Genomic DNA, 23,707 nt, shown 5'->3' with positions numbered 1-23,707 from the left:
CTGGATTACTGATAGGGACCTAGTTGATGTAGGATAGATTTTGCAAGACAAGTGCCTGGATGTGAGTTTGAGGTAGTGGCCTTCCCACCTGTCACTGCTTTCCCTTGGCTCTATTGTTGTACTTACAGGATGTCCCCATGGGACTGATGTTGTTGCTGTATTTTGTCGTGCCCCAGCTTCAGTCTGTGCTAGCCATGCCCCCCTGCCGTGCCCCTTTACCCATGCCAGTTCATATATGTGCAGACTTACATGCATTGTGTAGTAGGTATTTCCCCCCCTGTTACAGTCAACATTATAGCATATTAATTTCCCATGCGACTTACCCTGCATGTGCGTTGTGTCGTGATAGTCTGCGCTGTACTGTCCTTGAATCCCTGTGACGATCTCCTCCGGGATTTCGGCTGCGACCATCTCCTCCATGTGGTCCAGGGCCTCCTGTTGTGCTGGACTCCCCCCTCCAGTCTGCATTGCTGCCTTCCTGTTCCTGGCCATTTTCTCTTTTGTCCTACGTTTGCAGTCATGCCAGCGTTTCTTACACTCAGTGACTGTGCGACGTTCTTCAGCCACACTGTTGATCTTGTCCACTATTTGTTTCCATATGGCTGCTCTCCTACTGAGTGGCAATTTAGAGGTGATGAACAGTTGGTGCTGGTGTTCCGTCACCTCTTTCACCAGGATTTCCTGCTCCTCTTCACTGAAGCGACACTTTCTTTTTTTTCTAAAAATGTCCTGGTTCCTGTATGGATCCTCCTGGCTGGTTCCTGGTCTGCTGTCATCCTCCTGGGGTCTGTAGTGGCATCTGGGATCCATTTTGGCTCTCCTCTGCAGAAAGGGCAGTTTTCGCACTAATATTTGACGCAATAGCGTGAAAAAAAACAGCGCTTTCCGGATTGCGCTGTCGTAAATCGACCCACAGTGACGTGCGTCGCCTTAACGTTGGTTTCCTTTACGACGGAACACCGCTGTGTGCGTCACGAAATAATGACTCCCACCTGTTGGTTGCGCCGCCGTACGTCAAAGTATAAATTTGACGCCCGCACGGCGCTTCAAAATGGCGTTAGCCAGCGCTAATTTTTTTGACGCAAAACTGCGTTAGCGCAGTTTTGCGTCAAAAAGTATAAATATGCCCCTTTGTTCGTTGTACTTAAGGGGCGCTTTACTTCTGTGCTCTGAAGCGCTTTAATTGTCACGCCAAGGCAGATTTACTCTGACAACTGAAAACACTTTGCTTGTTGTGCTAAGGGGCACTTTACCTTTTGGAAGTAACAACTCCCTTCAAGATTTGGCTCATCAAGACCTTACCACTATGAGTACGACCTACTCGTATCTGAATTCACCCTGGAAACAAGGGTACTCCGATTTCCAATCCATCTGCCATTCAGGAAATCTGCTCTTCTTCAGAGGGACCCCCAAAAGGTCTGACTGCATCAAAGTCTTCAAAATAGTGAGCAACGTGCTTGGGTGTGGCTGGGCTTTATAGGCCTGCCACACACTAAGATGGCTGCTGCCTCTAAAAACATGGGAATTGTAGTCCCTTCATCGAATAGCACTGATAAGTGCATCTTGTCCACCAATGCCCTGAACCTGCAGCTCTATGAGCTTTGCCACAGGGCAGACAACGCTGACGGCCACCTTTGGAACAAGAGGGGATGACAAATGTTGCTCATTAAGCGCTGCAAAGCCGCACAGCAGAGTTTCGGCCAGGACCTGGACTGCGCATGGCCTTTTTCTTGACAAACAGTTGTTCAATAGAGAGATTACCTAGTTGGCTATGCCTCTTCTCCATGTACTTTCACCCTGAACAGAGCTCTTCAGGGAGACACCGGTCACGCACCACAGGCATCACATAATATTAGGTCAAGACTCATGTACATACAGCATTCACTTTCAACAGACTTGATTATGAAGAGGCCAGTTTCACACCACAGCAAGCACATTCTACTTGACCAGGCCTGTTCTATATACGCCTTTTACCCGAGCAGAGCTCTTCAAGGGAGGCGAGACCCCCACCAAAGATGTCACCTGTAAATTCTACACACAGATTTTACTTTGGACAGAGTCCCTCAGTGACAGACCAGTCCCCCAGTGCAGACTCCAGCTATTAGTTGGCTAAGACTTTTTTACACACAGCATTTGTCCTCTAAAGACGTGTTTATGAATAGGCCAGTTGCCTGCAACATACATCATCTATTACTTGGCCAAATCTCTTCTGCATGCAGTGTTTGCCCTGAACACAGCTATTAATATAGTGAGTATAGTTTCCTTCCACAGACATCACCTATTGTTTTCCAATTGTCTTCTACATACAATGTTTACCCTGAATACAGGTTTTCAGGGAGAGACCAGTCAACCATTTCAGAGTGAATACCATCTTACATAACAATATATTATGTTAGAATCATGCAATCCCTTCTTTAAAGTGTTTGATAGCTTTATTGTGTACACATTCAATTTCAATTGTTAAAATGATCTTGCTGTCCTACATGTCTCCTTAGCAAACTATCCAGTCTACAATATAGTTGCATTTCTGAAGCAGAAACCTGTAAAGCAACACATATAGGTACATATGATATGACTTGGATGTCATATAATCTTAACATTGAGAAAGAATGTTGATAATAATACACTTATGTGTTCTATAACCTGAGGTTCTGTAAACATTACGTCCATTACTAATGACAGACAATAAAGTGTGCTCACAAAAATACATATCATAATCATACATATATACACATCAAATGCATTCTTCTGCATTAATCAAGTGTATGAGACATTTGGATCCATTCTCTACATATTTTACATTGTAATATGTTAATACACACAATTTCAAAACTGTTCAGAATGTGCAGTCGGTACACATTCATATAAAAGAAGCTGTTGGGTTAAACTTGATCAATCAAGATATTTGTACAATGCTCAAATCAGCACACTTCTGGAAACCGGAGGGAAAAGAGTGTCACTTCTATTTCTCCTCAACAACTAGAGATAAGCTCACAATGCAAATGGTATACTTAAGGTGTAAATATTTGTAGGTGTGATCTCACCCAATCACAACACAGAAGAATTAAAAATGTTTAACTGGGAATAGCTGCTATTGGTTTAAATGCTGTGTAACCCATCTTCAGATGAGGTGCTAAATTCACGTTGGATCCATGAATCGTCACAATGCATGCTTCATTGACCAAAGGCTATGTAATGGGATCTGTAAATCTATTGTGGCACTCAGCACGGCCCCTGTGGAGCTCCAGGATGGATCTGCAGATTGACAAAATACCCTAACAAAAGGAGAGAACTAAGTGAAAGGGATAGATAGGTTACTTTAATCTATTCCTATTCACTCACTTTCACTTTAAAAGTGACCAGCATGGTATGGCAAACCATTTTCCTGCTTAATTTGGAATATAACTGTACACTCTCCACAACAGTCTTCCCCATACACCTTTGACCACCTCAGGTTTTATGGTAGCCAATTCAAAAATGTTCACAAGCAAGCTATATTTCACAAAGCTTTGTCAGCCTTGCAGGCCTGTTAAAAAATATAAATCAAGGAGAATACAAGTGCATTCACTGCTTACAGTGAGGACCTCTACAGTTCATATCCTTCTGGCCTTCAGGCAGACTTTAGCCATTTATTGGTGGACCTAACAGTGCCACACCTCTCCCAGACAGAGCATGACTCCTCTGAGGAAGAGTTCATCAGTGAGAAGCTTATTTCTGGTCTTCTGCAGGTCCAGGCGGGCAAAGTGCCAGGACTCAATGGGTATCCAGCACTTACTCTGGCCCCATTTGCCCCTCTTGTTGGTAAATGCTTTTCATGAGGTTCTGACAACAGGTGAGTTGCCCTGGGATCTTTGGTCGGTGAAATATTGGTGATCCCGAAACTGGATCTCACTGGACTAGCTGCGAGGAATATCATCCGATCTCCTTGCTAAACTAGGAGGTCAAAATTTAGGCTAGGATGCTGGCTAACTGACTTTTGGGAATGGTTACCCATCGTGTGCATCCAGACCAGTCTGGGTTTCTGCCACATTGAGCTACAAGGAACAATAGAGTCCACAATGCCACTGAGCTGAGTGGTCGAATGCAGGGAGCACCAGGCCCTCCTCAGGGTAGATTTTAGAAAGGCATTTGATTTTGTCAATCGGTACTATCTTTTCACCTTTCTGGATTGCTTTGATTTTGTATGCCTTCTATATGCTAATCACATAGTGAGGGTAAGGGCCGGTAATGATGTGTCAAATTGGTTCTGTATAAGAAGGGGCACTCAGCAGGGGTGTCCCCTTTCTTACCTCTTATTCACCTTCAACTTTGAGCCATTGGCAGCAGGGGTGCACGTAGATTCCTTTTGCTGTGGGTTTCAATGGTCCCTGTAGATCAGAGATAGGATCTTTCTTAATGCAGACAACTTCCTGATGTTCTTAGATAATCCTCAACAGATTATCCTCAGATCTTCCTAATCCGGACCCATCATGAACAAGGTCAAGTCTTCGATATACCCCATCATTCAGTGCCTCTCCACCATGCAGTTGACGCCCGAGCTGCAGGTGCTCCTACTGGGCTTTGAGTATCTGGGTGTCCTCATTTCCAATCATAGGTGGCAGGCATATGACTCCAACCTCCAGCCCCAGATCGATGTCTTTCCAGAGATGTTAAATTTTGGTTCACCCTCCCGCTGTCCTGATTAGGACGTTCGGACATATTTAAGATGGTCTACCTCCCCAGACTCCTTTATCAGCTCCAGAACTACCAGGTTCTGGTGAACTGAACCTTCTTTATCAAAGTTGATCCTCTGATTTGAGACTTGCTATGGAATGGGGGAGTACCCCAAATTTCCCTCAATAAATGTTGTGATGGCTGAAAGGAGGGAGTAGTCCGCCAGGCATGCTGAAATGCTGCCTTGGGAAATTGGTAATTGACAAATGTTGTACTCCCTCTCGGGAGGGTAACTGGAGAACTCACTTGATGTAATTTTTTTTTTTAATTTTTTTTTTAAAGCATTAGGCTGTCTTTGCATCAGGCTGTACCCCTTACTGTAAAGACACCAATAGTATTTCAACCCCCATGGGGCAGATCAAAGGCTTTACTGACAATCAGCTGTCGTGGAGGTGTAGGTAGAAAGCCTACTAGACACCAAGATAGCGTTTCTGCCCTCTCAAGATCTAGAGCACAAATACTGCAGTCATCCCCATGCCATTTGGGAGGAAATCTGAATTCTTTTGGATGCAATTTTGACACACTGGATCAGCAAATGGGCCAACACTATTCTGCCTCCCCTGGGTGGTAGTAATATTATCTGATACCTGGAAGATTGAGGGGGGGGGAATTTACAATGCAGTGCCAGGACATGTAATCCCTGTACACCATAGTGTTTGTTATCTTTTTTCTCTGGTGGCCTAGAAGGCTTTCTGACCACCCCTTTTCCCTCAGCCCAGACCATGGGGGATGAAAGTGCACCAGACCATAAGGCATAACACATGAGAAAAGGAATTTATGGGGAGTGCTGGTCCATCTCGGTTTCAGGCCCCATACATGGTCACCAGACTCTATATTTTCTATCAGGTGCATGTCGATTGGAGAGGTAATGAGGTAGCGTGACTTGTATAGACCCCAGCATGTGTTGTCACACATAGGCCCTCATTACATCCCTGGCGGTCGGTGTTAAAGCAGCAGTAATACCGCCAACAGGCCAGCGGAAAAAAAAATGGAATCACGACCTTGGCGGAAACTGCCAACATAGACAGCCACTTTAACACTCCGACCGCCACGGCGGTAGAAACAAACACCACCACGGTAACCGCCAACAGACAGGCGGAACACAAGGTTGCGCCCACTGTATTACTACACGCCTATCTGCCACCTTTTCCGGGGCGGTACCAGCACTATCAAAAGCATGGCGGAAACAGGACTTAGAACGGAAATCACTGACCTTTCCACACTCAAGAAACAACCAGGACGCCATGGAGCCCGAACTACAGGTCATGCCCATGCTGGTCTACCTCCTCTTGTATCAGGAGCAGGAAAGGCGCCGGCGATGACAACGGGGAGTACTGCACCTAGCACACAGGTGAGGGGGGAGGGAAAAGAGAGTGACACACACATGCAACACCCCATCCCCCAACCTCACCCACAACACCATACACACAAATACATGCAGCAACATTACATATACACCCCATCACCCCCTGGAAGAACGCAAAGACAAAAAGAAATGATTGTAACAATTGTAATCTATTGAATATTAGATAGGCCAAATTCAAAAATGAGTATATACAAATATGTACACCAACTGCACAAGTCCGGATATAAATTAAATCATTGTCCATGGATCAGTGTCCCAAAATGCATGGGCGAAGCCCACACAAGACACCTGACTTGAAACAGAGAGAACACTGCAGGGGCATCAGATTGAAAATAAACAGGCACCTCAGGGGAGGGGGGCACCTCAGCCGGATGTACGGATGACGCCACAGCTCCACGAGGGGGCTCCATGCCACCTGATTGGTCCTGGGGAGTGCAAAGCCACAGTCTCTCAAGTCTCTCCAGTGGGTGGTTTGCCCACTGCATTATCCTGGGGAGTGCAAAGCCACAGTCTCTCAAGTCTCTCCAGTGGGTGGTTTGCCCACTGCTTTATCATGGGGAGTGCAAAGCCACAGTCTCTCAAGTGGATAACAGTCTCCACTTGTTCTGGAGGGGGCTTTGTGCCCAGAGTGTTTCATCCTGCCAAGGACTGAGGTAGTGGATGTTTATCTCCAATGGTTATGGAGGGGGCTTGGTGCCCAGAGTGCTTCATCCTGCCAAGGACTGAGGTAGTGGATGTGAATTTCCACTGGTTCTTGAGGGGGCTTGGTGTCAAGAGTGCTTCACATGCAGTGTGGCAGGTCCCATTCTCTCACCTGGGTGTGTGTGCCACAAGATTGCCTGGGAGCATGATACTCCATGGAGGCAGGGACACACTTCACCCTGCTGCGACTTCACCTGCCACCTGCAGGTACAAACAGTGCTAGGAGTCAGGCCTCATGTACGCTGGGCAGGGTCCAGGACGTCTCTTGCAGCCTCGGACGGCTGCCCACTGGGGATGATTGCCATGTCAGCTGTGGTCGCACTGTATGAGCACGTCGTGGGGCTGGTGGTGGTGCTTGCGGCGGTGTCTGTGGCTGAGGTGCTGGCAGTGGTGCATGTGTCAGCACCTGTTGAGGGACACAGCAGGACGTCTCCTGCAGCCTCGGACAGCTGCCCACTGGGGATGATGCTGGGGACTGTTGCTGAGGCAGCAGACGTGCAGGTGGCGGTGTTGGTGGCGGTTCAGGTGGCGGTGCTGGTGGCGGTGCAGGTGGCGGTGTCCACCGCCGTACAGGTTGATGTTGTAGTTGACAGACGGGATGACTGTGGTCCCTCATCTGGAGCCACCGTGACCTTCCTGACCTGCTCTTCAGCTTGTGTCCCTTCCCCACCTTTGATGTCTCTGCTGGTGCCTTGCCACTGTCCCCTTTTTGGCTTGGAAGAGCCCTTGCTTGCTAGTAGGTGCGGCCTATCCCTCCGGCATGTGGGCACCTTCTTCACCTTGGCAGGTGGCAAAATGGCCTGCTCCTTGGCCTCGCTAGCTGGCACACTGGCAGCCCTAATGGGTGGTGCCCACGATGAGACCGGACGTGCTGGGACTACTGTGCTGGAGGATTTGGTGGCTGAGGTCCTGGGCTGGGACCTGGACAGCCTGGCCCTAGGGGAAGGACGGGGGTGGAGGTGTAGGAAAGAGGTCAAAGTTTGCGAGGAAGAGTTTCTTAGACACACTGGAACAGGAAGATGGAGAGGGTTTGGGAGTGGATGAAGAGGTAGTGGTTGTAGGATGTGTACGTTTGCTGAATTTGGGTGAAGGTGCATGGGCCAGAGGCTGTTGTGAGGTGGATGGCTGTTGGGTGGGTGTGTGCCTGTGTTTGTGTAGTCTGGGATCAGGGCTCACAGACACACTGGGAGAGGACACAGGGGATGTGTGAATGGTAGTGGAGGTGGTGATTGCACATGAGCGGTGTGTGGTGATGGGCGTGCTGGTGATGAAGGTAGTGGCTGAGGATGTAGGGCATGCAGGTGTGAGTGGAGACGAGACTCGGAGGGAGGAGGAGGATGTGGAGGAGGGGGACACAGTGGAGGCAGTGGATGTTGGTGTGTCTGCATGGGCATGGTGCTTGTATGAGTACCAGTGGGGTGGGTGGTGCTTATGTTTGCCATGTCCAATCTTGTGTGTTGATGAGTGTGCATGCTGATCAGATGGTGTGCCTGGGATAGGCTGAGGTACAGGGGATTGGGTCTGGGTGGAGGAAGTTGGAGGGGGGAGGCTGGACACAGTGACAATGGCTGCCATCAGTGCTGAGGCCAGAGCCTGAAATGCTCTCTGTTGAACCGCCTGGCCAAAATGAATGCCCTCCAGGGATGCATTTGTTTGCTGCAAATGCCTCTCAACACCCTGGATGGCATTCAAAATGGTAGATTGACCAACAGTGAGGGATCTCAGGAGGTCAATAGCCTCCTCACTGAGGGCAGCAGGGCTGACTGGGACAGGGCCTGAGGTGCCTGGGGTGAAGGAGATGCCCACCCTCCTGGGTGAGCGGGCACAGGAAACTCGATGAGGGGTTGATGGGAGGGCAGTGCAGATGGAGGTGGTAACTGCTGTACCTGTTGATGCGGTAGGCACAGAGGTGCCCGCCACCGCAAGGGAGCTCCCATCAGAGGAGGATTCGCTGTCGCTGGTGTTTGCTCCTGTCCCTGTTGTGGAGCTCCCCTCACCCTCCGTCCCACTGGTGCCTTCTGACTCGGTTACTGAACCCTCCAGGGCCATGTGGATTGCAGCTCCCTCCTGCTCCGGTGCCACTGCTCCTCTGCCAGATGATGCTAATGCACACAAGGACAGGGTGACAAAACAAAAGGGGGAGTGGAGGATAGAGGGGACACATGGTCAATGCATGCAACACCACTACCGTTAGCAGACACAACACACAGGGAGAAGCCCTATGCACTAAACCATGCAATGACAGGGCAAAGGAAAAGCACATGCCCAAGGGGGACTCTGTCTAGACCCATTTTATGCACAGCAAGAACCCATGGGAGCCTGACTAGGTGTAGGAGGCAAATACCACCTTTGGGGTTGGAGTGGGAATGAGCCTGCAAATCAATGGATCTACCTTTGCGCATCTGCCCTGGCCTAGTAAAACCCACATTCCACCTCCTCCACCCAGACACCTCGTCAAGCGTGCAGAGTCATCTGAATGAGAGTGTACTCACCCCTTGAGGCTGCTGTGATGCCCTCAAGCGCCCATCCAACTCAGGATATGCCACCGCCAGGATCCGGTACATCAGGGGGGTCATGGTGCAATGAGCACCCCTTCCACGTTGGGAGGCCATCCCCAGCTGGGCCTCTGACGTCTTCTTGCTCCAGCTGCACAGGTCCTCCCATCTTTTATGGCAGTGGGTGCTCTGTCTATGGAAGACCCCCAGGGTCCGCACTCCCTTGGCGATGGCACGACAAATACCATTCTTCTGGTGGGCTCTGTCCTAGAGGCAAAGTGAAGTTATAATGGATGTTACTTTCCCGTACAGTTCTTCTCACACATTGCCCACAAACCTCCCACCCTGGACCAGACATACATACACACCATTCTCACATGCTGGCCTGTCCCCCTCTCTCTTCTACCCACAACACTCCATACAATCGTGTGCCATCCACCATGCACATAATTGACTCACCTGTTTGTCTGGAGGACCGTACAGTTGCGTGTACTGGGAAAGGACCCCATCCACCAGTTTCTCCAACTCCTCTGCAGTGAAGGCAGGGGCCCTTTCCCCAGACACTGTAGCCATTGTCGCTTCCAGACTCAGGTCACAGCAGCACTTGCAGTGTAGGTCCTATCCTGTATCCTGTAGAAGGTCAGGTATCAAGTGAGGGCACTGATAGAAAATGGCGGTCACGTCAGCGGCGGTGCGTACCGTCACTGCCGGCGTACATCATCATTGGCTCCTGGAACCCACAGGAGCCAATGATAACCAATGCTGAATTGCGCTGAGGTCTTCAACCGCCTACTGCGATGGTGTACAACGCCAGCGCAGTTACCTCATTTCCCCTTCTCCCACCTTACAGGTCAGGCAGCCGCCATTTCAGAGGGCCACATGGCAGGCCAAATAACTGCATCACACATATTTAGGCCAAGAATACGGACAGACAATGGTACATAAAGACAATTTAACGTTTGTGCTAAAAAGCCTGATGAAACCTAAGTGTTGTATGACCCTCTGCTCACCGTTCTCCTCCATAGGGCACGTCCGCTGGGGCAGGTGATGAGATGGCGGCATCCTCTGGTGTACAGACCCCTGGTGGACCTGTCGACAATGGAAGACAGACACATCATTATCACTTACAGACTTGATTGTGCAACAATCCAGGAACTGTGTGCCCAGTTGGAGCCTGACCTGATGTCAGCTATCCGCCATGCCACAGGAATCCCCCCTCTAGTGCCGGTCCTGTCTGTAATCCATTTTCTGGCCAGTAGGTCTTTTCAAACAACAGTGGCCATGGCATCAGGGATGTCCCAGCCAATGTTCTCTAACGTGTTGTCCAGAGTGTTATCTGCTCTGCTGAAACACATGCACAGCTACATCGTTTTCCCTCAGGCAGAGGATTTGCCCACAGTGAAAGGTGACTTTTATGCCCTAGGACTTATCCCCAACATCTTTGGTGCCATTGATGGGACACATGTGGCATTTGTCCCCCCGCAGGAATGAACAGGTGAAAAGCTACCATTCTATGAATGTGCAGATCGTGTGTTTGGCAGACCAGTACATCTCCCATGTGAATGCCAAGTATCCTGGCTCAGTGCATGACTCTTACATTTTAAGGAATAGCAGCATCCCCTTATGTGATGGGCCAGCTCCAGAGGCCCTGTGTGTGGCTAATAGGTGAGCCTAAAGTCCCCACACAGTTTCATTTGCTGTCTGGGTTGGGAGATTCCCTAATGTTTGGAGGATGTCTAACAGTTGTCCCTTGATATTTGCAGGTGACTCTGGTTACCCCAACCTGTCATGGCTACTGACCCCAGTGAGTAATCCCAGGACAAGGGCAGAGGAAGGCTATAATGAGGCACATGGGTGAACTAGGAAGATAATAGAGCGCACCTTAGGCCTCCTGAAGGCCAGATTCAGGTGCCTCCATCTGACAGGTGGATCCCTATACTACTCACCGAAGAAGGTGTGCCAGATCATCGTGGCATGCTGTATGTTGCACAACCTGGCTTTGCGATGCTAGGTGCCTTTTCTGCAGGAGGATGGGCCTGATGGTGGTCTTGTGGCATCTGTGAAGCCTGTGGACAGTGAAGAAGAGGAGGCAGAAGAAGAAGACGTAGACAACTGAAACAACATCATCATGCAATACTTACAGTGAGACACAGGTAAGAGGATGGAACTGCTTCCCACATCTCATACTATTGTAGGACCTAGCATAGTCTGCATTTTTAACTATGTGTATGGACCCTGACTTGTCACTTTGGCTTTCCATTTTACACATCTGGGTCCCCATTTGTGCCCTCTGCTATGTTTACTGCTGGCCTGCAGCTGTGTAACATTGGTATGTGAACAAGTACATTGACATTGCTATATTTCAGAGATTTTGCAATTACACATTTGTGAAAGCACAGACTGATTCCAGATTTTTTATTGATTCAAGTGTGTTTATTTCTGTGCTAATAAGTGGGGGGGGGTGCAATGGGCTAGGGTTATGGTGGAGGAACTTCCATGGCAGAGTCCAGTCTCTTGGTCTCACAGGTGCATTGTCCAATGGAGCATAGGAAGGGGAGTAATGGCAGTTTAAGGAGGACAGGGTGACAAAGTGGGACAGAAGGGTGACATTCAGGAGGCTCTTATTTCCTGGCGAGGGTCTTGGCAATGTTTTCTGTCTTGTTCCTGGATCTCAGGGACCGTTTGACGGGTGGTTCTTCTTCTGCAGGGGTGGGATGCTGGTGGCCTGTTGGTCCTGTGGCTGTGCCTCCTATCCACTAGCGCCGGCGGAGATGGAGGGCTGTTCATCGTTCAGGCTAGTGTCAGGGGCCCGTTTGTATCCCACTGTGTCCCTCATGGTATTGACAAGGTCTGCCAGCACCCCTGCAATGGTGACCAGGGTGGTGTTGACGCACTTCAAGTCCTCCCTGATCCCAAGGTAGTGTTCCTCCTGCAGCCGCTGGGTCTCCTTAAACTTGACCAGTACCGTGCTCATGGTCTCCTGGAAATGGTGGTAATCTCCCATGATGTTGGAGAGTGCCTCGTGCAGTGTTGGTTCCCTGGGCCTGTCCTCCCCCATCACACAGCAGTCCTCCCAGCTTCCCTGTTATCCTGTGCCTCTGTCCCCTGAACCGTGTGCCCACTGCCACTGACCCCAGGTCCCTGATTTTCTTGGGTTGGCTGGTTTGCGTGGGTTCCCTGTAGTGGTGGACACACTGCTGATTGACGTGTCCTGGGGATAGAGGGATGGGCCCGCTGGGTGGGTGCTGTGCTGGTGTTTCCTGAGGGGTGAAGCTCTGTGGTGGCTAGTGACAGTGGCAGGGGAACCGACTGTCCAGAGGTCCCTGATGGGCTGGGCTGGTCATCTTGATCCAGGCATGCAGAGCTGCTGTCGTGACTGTGGGCCTCTTCTGTTGGGGGACTGGATATGTCTGGCACCTCCTGTCTGGTGACATTGGGTATGGGTCCTGTTGGGGTGTAAATGCATAGTGTTAGTATCTGTGTGTGCCATCTTGTGCATTGGGTGAGGTACCCTCTACTCCTGTGCTTGCATCATTGTGTTTGCCCTTTTGTGGTAGTTGGTTTGGGGTCTGTGTGGGAATCTGTACTGGACATGCTTTGTGATATAGGCCATGTATAGGTGTTTTTGTGTTGATTGTCAGTTTAGAGTTTTTCATTTTGGGTCTTTTTCAGTCTACTATATGTATTCGTTTGTTCATTAAATATTATGTATATATGTTTGCCACATATGAGTCATTGCACCCATTATTTTTTGGAATTGTGATAGTTAGATTTAATTATGGAGTATGCCTTAATCCATTATTGGTGACAGGTCATTATGTACATATTTTGAGTGCTCCACAGAATGTTTTCTATATGATTGCATGCAGGCCCTTGGTACTGAGATGTGTGGGTTGTGATAGTGGGACATATGTGAGATGATGGAGTGATAGGAGTGAGGGTAAGGGTGGGGGTATGTGTTGGCATGCAGGTAGGGTGGGTGATATGGTAGTAAAGATATGACTTACCAGAGTCCATTCCTCCTGCTACTCCTGCGAGGCCTTCATGATGCATGATTGCCAAGACTTGCTCCTCCCATGTTGTTAGTTGTGGGGGAGGAGGTGGGGGTCCACCGCCATTCCTCTGTACAGCAATCTGGTGTCTTGAAACCACGGAACGTACCTTCCCCTGTAGGTCATTCCACCTCTTTCTGATATCATCCCGTGTTCTGGGGTGCTGTCCCACTGTGTTGGCCCTGTCAACAGTTCTCTGCCATAGCTCCATCTTCCTAGCAACGGAGGTCTGCTGCACCTGTGATCAGGAAAGCTGTGACTCTACCTGGATGATTTCCTCCACCATGACCCTGAGCTCCTCCTCAGAAAACCTGGGGTGTCTTTGAGGTGCCATGATCTGTTGTGGGTGATGTGTGAGGTGCTGTCTGTTGTGATGTGTGGGGGGATGTGTTGGTGTGTGGGGGCTTGTGGGTAATGTGGGTGCGTGATTTATAGTGTTGTGGGTGTGGTGTGTGTATGTGTGTCAGGTGTGTGTATTTTGAATTGTCCAATGTGGTTGTGTTTTGTAAGTGTGTGTATATTTTGAGCGGTGCAGAGTGTACCGCCAATGGATTACCGCGGTTGAAAGACCGCCACATTGATGCGTTGGTCGTGATAGTGTGGGCGTATTCTTGTTGGCGTGACAGTGTAGGTTTTGGTATCGCCAGTTTATCACTGACCTTTGGTGTGGCAGACTTGTGTGGGTGTCTGTATTGTGGCGGATTCCGAGATGTGGGTCGTAATACCTGTAGCAGAATTCCGCCGCCGCAATGGTATGTTGGCAATCTTCAGCACGGCGGAAATCGGGATTTACCGGCAAAGTTGTAATGAGGGCCATAATGTCTTGCAGGTCAAAAAGTTTAAGTCAAAAAAGACTATTGTCCCCAATATTTATGTGACAGAAAATTTGAGAACCTCCAGTCAGTGTCCAAAGTTTTACCACCATCATTTCAAACCTTCTTTTAATTGAAACATGCTTTCTATGTGTGTATGGACATCAGAATAATCATAGGTATGGACTAACTCTGCAACTAGACCTCGTTAAAACCATATTGACTTCACACAGTCCTAGCTTTTACCATTTCCTTTATTAGGCAATAGCCCCACACAACATTAGTACCATATTTTATCAGGAGAACACTGGCTGGTAGGAAATTTATCTATTATCAGAGATACCATAATGTGAGAAAAATAGTACTATATCCAAGTTTATAATTTTAGGGTATTCTGGGTATGCAACAGTAGTCTGATCCACACAAACTATACCACACTGGACACCCTTGGAGTCTTGTTTTCAGAAAGGTCTGGCTTTGATAGTCTTCCCTGGGTGCCAGCTCAGTCTAGACCCAAATACTGTAGCTAACCACATAGTGAGAATGAATAAATGTCAAAAGAAAAGTCTTGATGTTTCCATTTGGTAAATTGCAGCCATTCCTGTTGCAGGTGGTTAGCCCACCACACAACTGGGGTATTGTCTTAATGGGAAGAAGGTGGGAACACAGCATTGTCAAATGTTTGCTATTATTAAATCAATTTATCTCTTTTTTGCCTACCAAATGTTAGCCAATATACAAGAAGGAAAACATCTTGCAAAATACCTTCTGAATCACATAACATTGCAGGTAATCCAAAATTCAGGTACGTTAAAAGAACCATTGTTGCTCAGCCCCATACATAGGGCATATTTAAAAGAGGCATAGTTTTCCTTCATAAACATGTTTCATTGAGTAGATTTAGTAGATTAATTGATACATGGTCATCATTGTAAGATGCAGCTCAATTGATGGCTCCGGGCATTGCATGTTTTCTAACAAATAACAAACAGCATATATCCCTGAGACCATTAACCCTGACACACCTAACCGCACATTACTTTTGTAGCTCTGCCGTCAGGGAAAAAAAAATAATATAAAAATATTTTCACCTTATGTACTTTTTCCCATTTTCTTTCAATAGTTTTTGATTTCAAAAATTATTTGCTTTTTGAAAAACACAGTGATCTCCTTGCTTAACTTAGAGATTTGTTTTCTTTTCAGAAATGCATAGTTTTGTGAGTTCACCTATGGTTGTCACACCTTTTCCCACCACAAAATACAAAACCACAAAACAGTATAAAATGACTACTACTTATAAAACTGCAAAAACAGTGGTAACAATATTTTTTTTTAATCTGCCTGTTCCTGAAAGCCAAGGAGAGTATTATGGCAGCAGAGCAAAGTTTTTCTTGTTATTCCAAGAAAAAATCTGCATACCTACTTCACAGCAAATGTTCCCATTTTTACAAAGATTGTTTTTGCCTACTTTCTTGGTTTCCCACTAGGAGAGTCTACATACTCTGACTACCTCTAGAATCCATATACCCTGAAAGAATTTAGAATGTGGGAAAATAAGGTTGCATATTTGTCCTGCATGTGTTTTGTGGAAAATATTATGAAAAGTGAATCCATATTTCCTGAAGCATCAAACAATGGGCTCAGCTCCGGAAAGGGGCAAAGTCGTAGCACCTATGTGGCTATTAGATTATCAAGATTACCTTGAGAATCACACACATCCAATCTTCCAAAGCAGAAGAGTCCTTTGCCTTACACTGACTAGTGAAGAACCACACACCATACATAGAGTTCATGATGTATTCTTAGGGATTGTATAGGGAAACTACTTCTATCACTTTGTCAAAGCTGTAATGCTGGCCAGTCTTGTTTGTTAAGCCTGCATTTTTCTTTGTAATTCAAAACTTCACAAATGTAATGGTCCCTACGTGAAGGGCGCTTATCATGAGCTTGGAAGTCATGGATCATTTTTCCTGCTTAAGGAGCCATATTAGTTACGGCAAATGACAGACATGAAAAACATCCTAAGAATGCCTGTAGCAAATATGGCGGTGCTTCTTCTGCTAGCTTTGTGGCTTTCTATGTTAAAGTTCCAGAAAACCTTGTGCTCTATTACTGCTAACTATGCTTGGATGGTTTAAATGTATGTATGTTGCCATGTTTGATCTATGCAATTGGTTAGTATTTGTAGAATGTGAAACTTCCAAAAGGAGGTGAAATGGTGTACAGGGCAAAAGACAAGCATACTGTCAATGAGAGATAGGAAAGGTAGTTGGTTTATAGAAGCAGATGTACATTGTTACTGCATTGTGATATACTTGTCTTTCCAGAGGTGTGTCTTCAACTCTTTCCTAAATTGGAGCAACACTTAGAAGGTTTTGACAGATACTGGGATGCTGGTACAGATCCTGAGTGAATAGATGGAAAAGGCCTTTTGTCTTACTTTGTTCTACACTTTTTAGGGGCTGATTTAGAGTTTGGGAGTCAGGGTTCCCTGGGAAAAAACAATAATGAACCCCTCACTGTGGGAGAAAACCCTCAGATTGGGGTGCTCATTAGTTTATTTTTCAGAAAGAAATTTGCACTTTGGAAGTTTGTTTCCGAAAAACCTGCCAATTTTTAGGACACTTAAAGGAAAGCGCAAAGACAGTGGTTCCTTTCTTTATAGAGAGATGACTGCTGGATTGATGTTTATTTCTTCTAAGATTGGTGGATTGGGTACTGTTGGGATGATGGTGATAATGTCTTCAGCCATCCTGACTGACACTACTCAATCCATCAAACCCTAAGTAAGGCCTCTACTCCCCAACTGGATGGTATGCTGGATACCAGTGCACTGAGAGCCACCAGAGATGGGAGGATTGTCTATAGCATAATTTGAGATGCCAGCCACGAGGATTTGTAAATGATGCAGCTTGTTTAAAAGGTTTAAATGCAAGCTAATGGAGTTCCATCAGAATGGTGGTCATATGATCATACTTTCTTAAGGGCCAGGATGAAACATGCTACAACATGTAGGATACAAATATGGAATCCAGGATGTCATGGAGCAGGTAGTGGTCACTGTTGTAATGCAAGAGTGCACAGGTTTGAACAGTAGTTCTGAAGTCTCTTTCTGGAAGAAACAGTTTCACTTTCATTAGAAGAGAGAGCTGGTACCTGACTATTTTTGTTATTTTGTTGATGTGCTTTTCGAGGGGGAGGTTGATTCCCAGGGCCAATCCAAGTGACGTGCCATTCTGTGAAAGGTGGGATTCAAAACCATAAAGATTTGTGTAATTGAGTCAGGTTTTCAGTATTTCTTCCTTGTTGTTCTGGGAAAATAAAATTAATTCTGTGTTGGTGGTGGGGCGTTTCTGGTAGACACTGGACATCCAGGTCAGAATGAGGTGCACTCAGTGTTTGAGGCATTGGATATCTGGAGCAGAGGTGACTCAAGGAGTTTCATGTTGAGGCGGAAGATGACAGTGGACAGTATGGAACCCTAGGGTCTACACAAGTGATATAGATCTTTTAGGACTTTGAGGTGCCATGTCATTGAACTGGTGCCAGATGAAAAGGTAGGTGGAGAAAAAATAACGTACATTGCAAGTAAATCCCTTTTGAGACTCCAGGGTGTGAATTAGGGTGAGATGGCCAACTGTGATGAGAGCAGGTATAAGGTACAGCAATATCAAGAGGCAGGGGTCATCTTCTTCTGTGGACAGGTGAAAATCATTGATAATGCATAAGATTGTGGCCTCTGTGCTACAGCATTATCTGAAGCCTGATTAGTTGTACAGGTGAGCGTTAGTACTAATATGACCCTAGCCTTTAGAGTAGACTGCTTTTTTGATGATCCTGCCAATGAAGGATAGGTAAGTGACAGGTGGTTATCAGGGTCCAGATTAGGTTCATGAGTGCAGGGATCTTGCCTGTCTTATATTCTGTGAACTGGGGTAAGCATTGACAATGGTAAGTAGGGGTGAGAGAGCTTCACTGGAAAGAGCTGTGAGGAAAGAGAAAGGTAAGACATAATCTCATTAGAAAGTAGCTTTGAGGGAGTTAGATGTATAGGTGAATTGGGGAGAGAGATAGGGCTGTTAAGGATGGCTGTGTGAGATTCTCTGAGAAGAGAAGGATGTAAGATTAGAAACAGGCAAAGTGCTGTTGTATGTTCGTTTTTTTTCACTTACTATGCCAATTATGGCATTGCACATCTGTGTAGTGTGGCTTAGGAGGGTCAGGCATAAGGTTGATGTAGTGATTGGTTGTACCGATGACTTTTCTGAATCTGTTGGTGGTTTTATTGATGATAGTGGTATAGTACTTTGTTTTGGCTGATGTTATGGGCTGACTGTTGTGTAGATGGATGTAAGCATCAGAAAGTCATCAGGAGTTCTATTTTTTCTTTTATTTTTTTCCTGTTTGTGAGTGGTGTATTTATTGTCAGAAAGGAATTTAAAGCAATTTAAGGCACCAAGAAGCTGTAGGGTTCATCTTGTACTTGAGTTTTAATTTGGAGCGTGAATAGTTTTTCCCAAATATTATTAATGTCATTTTGAAGGTGGGAGTGGGGAACGTGGAGTTGGGAAGGCAAAAAATTAGTCCAGGCTTTAGGTTGTGATTGGAGAAGTCTTCAAGGATCTGTAGTTTTGGACCTCTCTTTTGGGTTAGCCTTGGTTTGTTGGTAGGACTCTGAGCAGGGAGATAAGGATGTGAGGGGCTCAATACAGCCCACTGGTATGAGTAGTTTGCAAATGATTATTAGATGAGGTTGAGGATGTGGCCTTTGCAGGTTTATTGGGTGACGTGCCATGCCATATTGACCTTGTTGATAAGGCTTAGGATAGTGTCTCAAATTTTTTAATTAGCTTTATTAGGAGGTTAAAGTCACTCAAGAGAGTGGCGTGGGCATGTCAGATAGATGAGGTGGTAAGGAGGTCCAAGGATTCATCAAAGCAGTCTTATTCTGCCTCAGAGGCCTGTAGATAAGATGGAAGGTGGCAGTCCGTGTTGAAGAGAGTGGGAAATTGCCTGTTATGAGCTATATGTGGTTGAGTATCACTTGCTTGCCTAGAGTGGAGGGCTATGAAACAGGCAATGTGCTGTTGTATATTTTGTTTTTTTCACTAACTATGCCAATGATGGCATTGCACATATGTGGAGTGTAGCATAGTAGGATCAGGCACAGGGTTGATGTAGTGATTGGTTGCACTGATGACTGTTCTGAGTTTGTTAGTGGTTTTATTGCTGATAGTTGTATAGTACTTTGCGTTGGCTGATGTGATGGGCTGACTGTCGTCTAGATGGACTTCAACTTCATAAAGTCATCAGGAGTTCTTTTTTTTCTTCTATTTGTTTTCCTGTTTGTAAGAGATGCATTTATTGTCAGAAAGGAATTTAGAGCACCAAGGAGCTGTAGGGTTCATCTTGTACTGGACTTATGAATGACAGTTAGGCCTTTTTCTTTCTTACATGCATGGTCCTCAGGCAGTATGTAGTAGCCTATAGGAAAAAGATAGCCTAAGATGTGCGAGGAGCTTTTCATTAACTATGCTTATTTGGTGAAGAGGGTGTCAAGCTTGTAATAGGTAATGAGGTTTGGCATGTCTTGTGCGTGGAGTACTGCAGAGCGAGTCTTGATGAGCTTGTGTTAGAATATGTTTTCCGTAGTTTGAGGGTGTATAGTCATAATTGGGATGTGTATGAGGTTGGGTCTCTGTGTTGAAAGGTTGCTATGTGAGGATTTGTACGGCCCTTATGTGAACTGGCAGTATGGGGGCCTGCATGATGCACATGATTTATCTCACCTTTTAGGTTTCAGTAGAACAGGACCCAAGACTCATCCTGGCCCTAACAGGCCCAAACAGGCAATTCTCTTTACTTTGTTTAGCCTTTGCTGGTATGTATGGGTGGTAGGAGATGGTGAGTAGTTGATTGAAGTAGAGAAAATGCAGGAAGTCATGTCATTTTTCTGTGGAGAGGGATTGTGGGTATAGAAGTCCACTTGCCTAGCTCCTTCCTTTAAAGATGGTTTTAGAGGTGAACCAGTCATGTTAAGTCCTATTGAGACAGATGATGTGGAATGAAGTCTACTTACATGGCTTCTTTTAAAGATGGTATTGGCAGGAAACCAGCCTCAGTGGTATTCCATATTTTACTCTACTACACAATTCATTCTCTCACTCATAGACAAGATGCCCGGTACTCAGATGAAGTTAAATGCCTGCATGACTGAAACTGCCCACTGGATTAAGACCAGCTGTCTAAAAATGAATACCAAGAAGACTAAAATGGTGATCTTTGGGAAGAGCATGTCACTGTGGGACACCACGTGGTGGCCAACTGATTTTGAACTGACATCCCCTTGCCACCACCCATGCCAAGAACATCAGGATCATCATTGGTAGCAAATTCAACATAACTGCCTAAGTGAATGGCGTCACTGCCTCATGCTTCCAAACCTTGAAAATTCGAGGAAGACCTTCAAATGGCTCAACAATGGATCAGTTTAAACTCATCAGAAGGCTGCAGACCATTCAGAACTCACTGGTCTGAATCTCTCTCAACCTCCTATGGTGCTCTCACATCACACCACACTGAAGGAGCTTCACTGGCTTCCCATTCACAAATGAGTACAGTTGAAACTCCTCACCCCCACTTTCAAGGCACTACATAACACTGGTTCAGCATATCATAACAGTTGCATCTGCTTTCACAAACCGTCCAGACACCTCCGCTCGTCCGGACTCCTACTTGTACAATTCTCATGCAAAAGGAAACCAGATCCATTGGCTGAATCTTCTACTACATTGCTCAAAAAATGTAGAACAACCTACTGCTGCACCTAGGAGCCTCCTCCTCACTTCTGAATTCTGCAAGGAGATATACGATTTGTCTTTTTGAGTATTCTCACTAGGCCTTAGGTCTGGCTAGACTAACACCTGCTCAGCACCAGGCTACCCCCCATGGTGATAGTGTGCCCTCCAAATCTGCATAACATAGCATAGTTATTAAAATACAAGCATGCCATTGAATTGGACTTTAAATAATGATTAAAAATAGTGGTTTAGTTAATTTTTTAAGCTAGTTCTTTTCTGAGACACAGTAGTAGTATTTTAATCTTAACTCCGATATTCTATATAGGCCTGCTACAGTAAAATAACTCTTAGGACCTTGTCACTGTAGGGTCATAGTAACATTAATTTTCCCCATGTCCCAACTTTAAATACCATGCACCATGCCTTGTAGTCTATAATACTTGCAGAGGGGTCATCTACTAAAATTTAAAAGAAAGGTTTTTACAAGTCGAAAAGTGTATTTTGACAAGTCAAACTGCAGTTTTAGCACTGAATAAGTCAGTCTATACAGGGTAAAGCTGTAGCCATGTTTTCACTGCCTCTTAAGTGGATGGAACAATAGGTGATGTGGTGCACATTTGGTTGACTTTCAGGTGCTAGGTGCACTTTCTACACCATATGTAAGGACTTAAGAGCACATCAAATGTGCCAATCAGGAATAAGCCACTGGAACAATGTGTGAAGAGGAAGCACAGGCAGTTTATTCTTGGGGAGAGTTCTGAATCCAACAAAAAATAAGGCCCAGAAAAAGGATAAAAATCTGTGGCGACCCCTTTGTAAAAGCGAAATTCCTACACTCACTATTAAAAGAACAGAAAACAAAATCTTAAGATCCTAGGAGTTAGAGCCCTCTTATCACACGAGACAGTCCATGTTTTCCATCCTGCACTTGTTAGTGTTATCCTCGGGCTAGTGTAATCATATGTATTATGTTGGCTGACTTTTAACCAACTATCCCTTGCTAGAAGTATTTTATGCAAATGTTATGATGTCACCACTTTTGCACATATAGACCTAATTTAAGGGATAAAGACATTCTAAGGATTGACACTAGGTTCTTCATACTGAACGAATGAGGAAAAAAATAAGTGAGTGTGCAGTATGGACTAGAATACATTAAATCATGATTCACATGTAAGAAAGCGTGGTCAGTTCACTAGTCTTGCAATGTTGTGGTTTCTGAGCTGCAACAATAACCAAAAACCCAAACACAATTGTTTTTGTTTTCTTAATGATACTCTTTCTAATGTGCGTTGTTAATCATGTTGCTTGGTTTCATATATATGTATTTTTTCCCCTTTTGGTGTTGTACAGGATTGCATTGAAGGGTGCCCCCCTGCATGGATTTGTTTATGGAGTGTCCCAGTCCATTCAGTACTTTCTTTATTCCGCTATTTTCAGATTTTCAGCCTGGTTAATTGTGCACTGCTACACAAATTTCGAAAACATGTTTATGTAAGTATTTTATTGTGGATTCTTAAAATATGCCTAAATATAGTCTGGTTTGCTTACATGTTTCTTTAAGAGGTCGGTGGCAGTGTGCTAAGATAATGCCTTTGCACTTAGACCCTTATGTCAAAACAAAAACACCTGACAAAGAATACCTCATAGTATCATGAAACCGCTAAAATGAGAAGTTAACAGTTTAAAATGTTTCTATTTGTTATTAAATTCTACGAATCTTCTGACCTTGCAAACACTAGTGAAATGGGTTTAATTGAATTGCGTCCTTTTTTAGAACTTGCGTCAGCAAAAAAAACAATAATCATTGATATCAATCGTTCATATACATAAAATATATGCTTTAATGAGAGATGCAGATGAAAGATAGAATAAGAAGACCTGGACCAGATATGGAAATAGATTTAGTGCTAAAAAAGCAAATCAACTAGTGAGAAGACAGGAAATTACCACAGGAGATATCTGAAATATGTCTCAAATAAGGCGAGATGTAGAAAATTAAAAGGCAAAAGAAGAGAAGGCAGCGTGCAAACTGGATGGAAAATGAATGAAGCATTAGCTACCTGACCTTTTTAGTGAGCGCCCCTTTTCTAACACAAGAACACAAATGTTTTTTAAAAACTCTGAATGCCGCTTCTCAACCCCATGTTATTTAGATATATTTTTCAATAACCGTCTTAAAGCACCAAACAATAAAATTAAAAAACAATATTTGTTTCAAGCTTCTCAGGTACACCAATATAATCATACATGTCAGAAAACAACTCACTCTTTGTAAAGGCAATCGTTTAGTCAATTCAAGCTATCAAAAAGGGTTATGGTTTGTAAAACAGGACCATATTTGCTTCTAAAACCGCAAAAATGTGTTAGGCTTTGAAAAATCTCTGGGAATGCCTCTGAAGATGATTTACGTGGAGGTCTTGCAACCATCACATATTCAGCTTTGTGTTTTAGACGGATATTGCAGGTCCGTGAAGCTTTCTCAATGAAAAATATTTTTTTCTGGTTGACGATACCATTCCAGTAACACTGTGGTGCCTTTCTCTCAGATCGCTCTTATTCTCTCTTCTTCTTGATAGGTTTCTCTAGCATTCCCTAGCCACGCCGTTGAATAATTGTCTTTTTTTCGCGAAGTATCACCTTTGTAGAAGGAACATTCTTTGAAAGGTCTACTACAGTGATCTTTTGCCAGTTTTTAGAACGAACTTTGCTTGAGAGATAACTGGTGAAATGCTTCCTTTCTTAAATAGAGTATTTTGTACCTGGA

The 23,707-nt window shown here is 45.4% G+C and overlaps 1 protein-coding gene across 1 annotated transcript in view; it reads left to right on the top strand.

The window, feature by feature from the left end:
• LOC138262461 (ATP-dependent translocase ABCB1-like) overlaps window positions 1-23,707 on the top strand; it is a 691,566-nt gene that overhangs the window by 470,284 nt on the left and 197,575 nt on the right. Inside the window, exon 19 of the mRNA XM_069212356.1 lies at window positions 22,294-22,434. Coding sequence (XP_069068457.1) covers window positions 22,294-22,434 — 141 coding nt within the window. The remainder of the gene's footprint in view (window positions 1-22,293; window positions 22,435-23,707) is intronic.

This window comes from Pleurodeles waltl, chromosome 10, assembly GCF_031143425.1.
Source record: "Pleurodeles waltl isolate 20211129_DDA chromosome 10, aPleWal1.hap1.20221129, whole genome shotgun sequence".
NCBI classification, from domain to species: domain Eukaryota; kingdom Metazoa; phylum Chordata; class Amphibia; order Caudata; family Salamandridae; genus Pleurodeles; species Pleurodeles waltl.
Note: the sequence above shows the minus strand (reverse complement) of the source record. Positions and strands in the feature narration are given on the sequence as shown.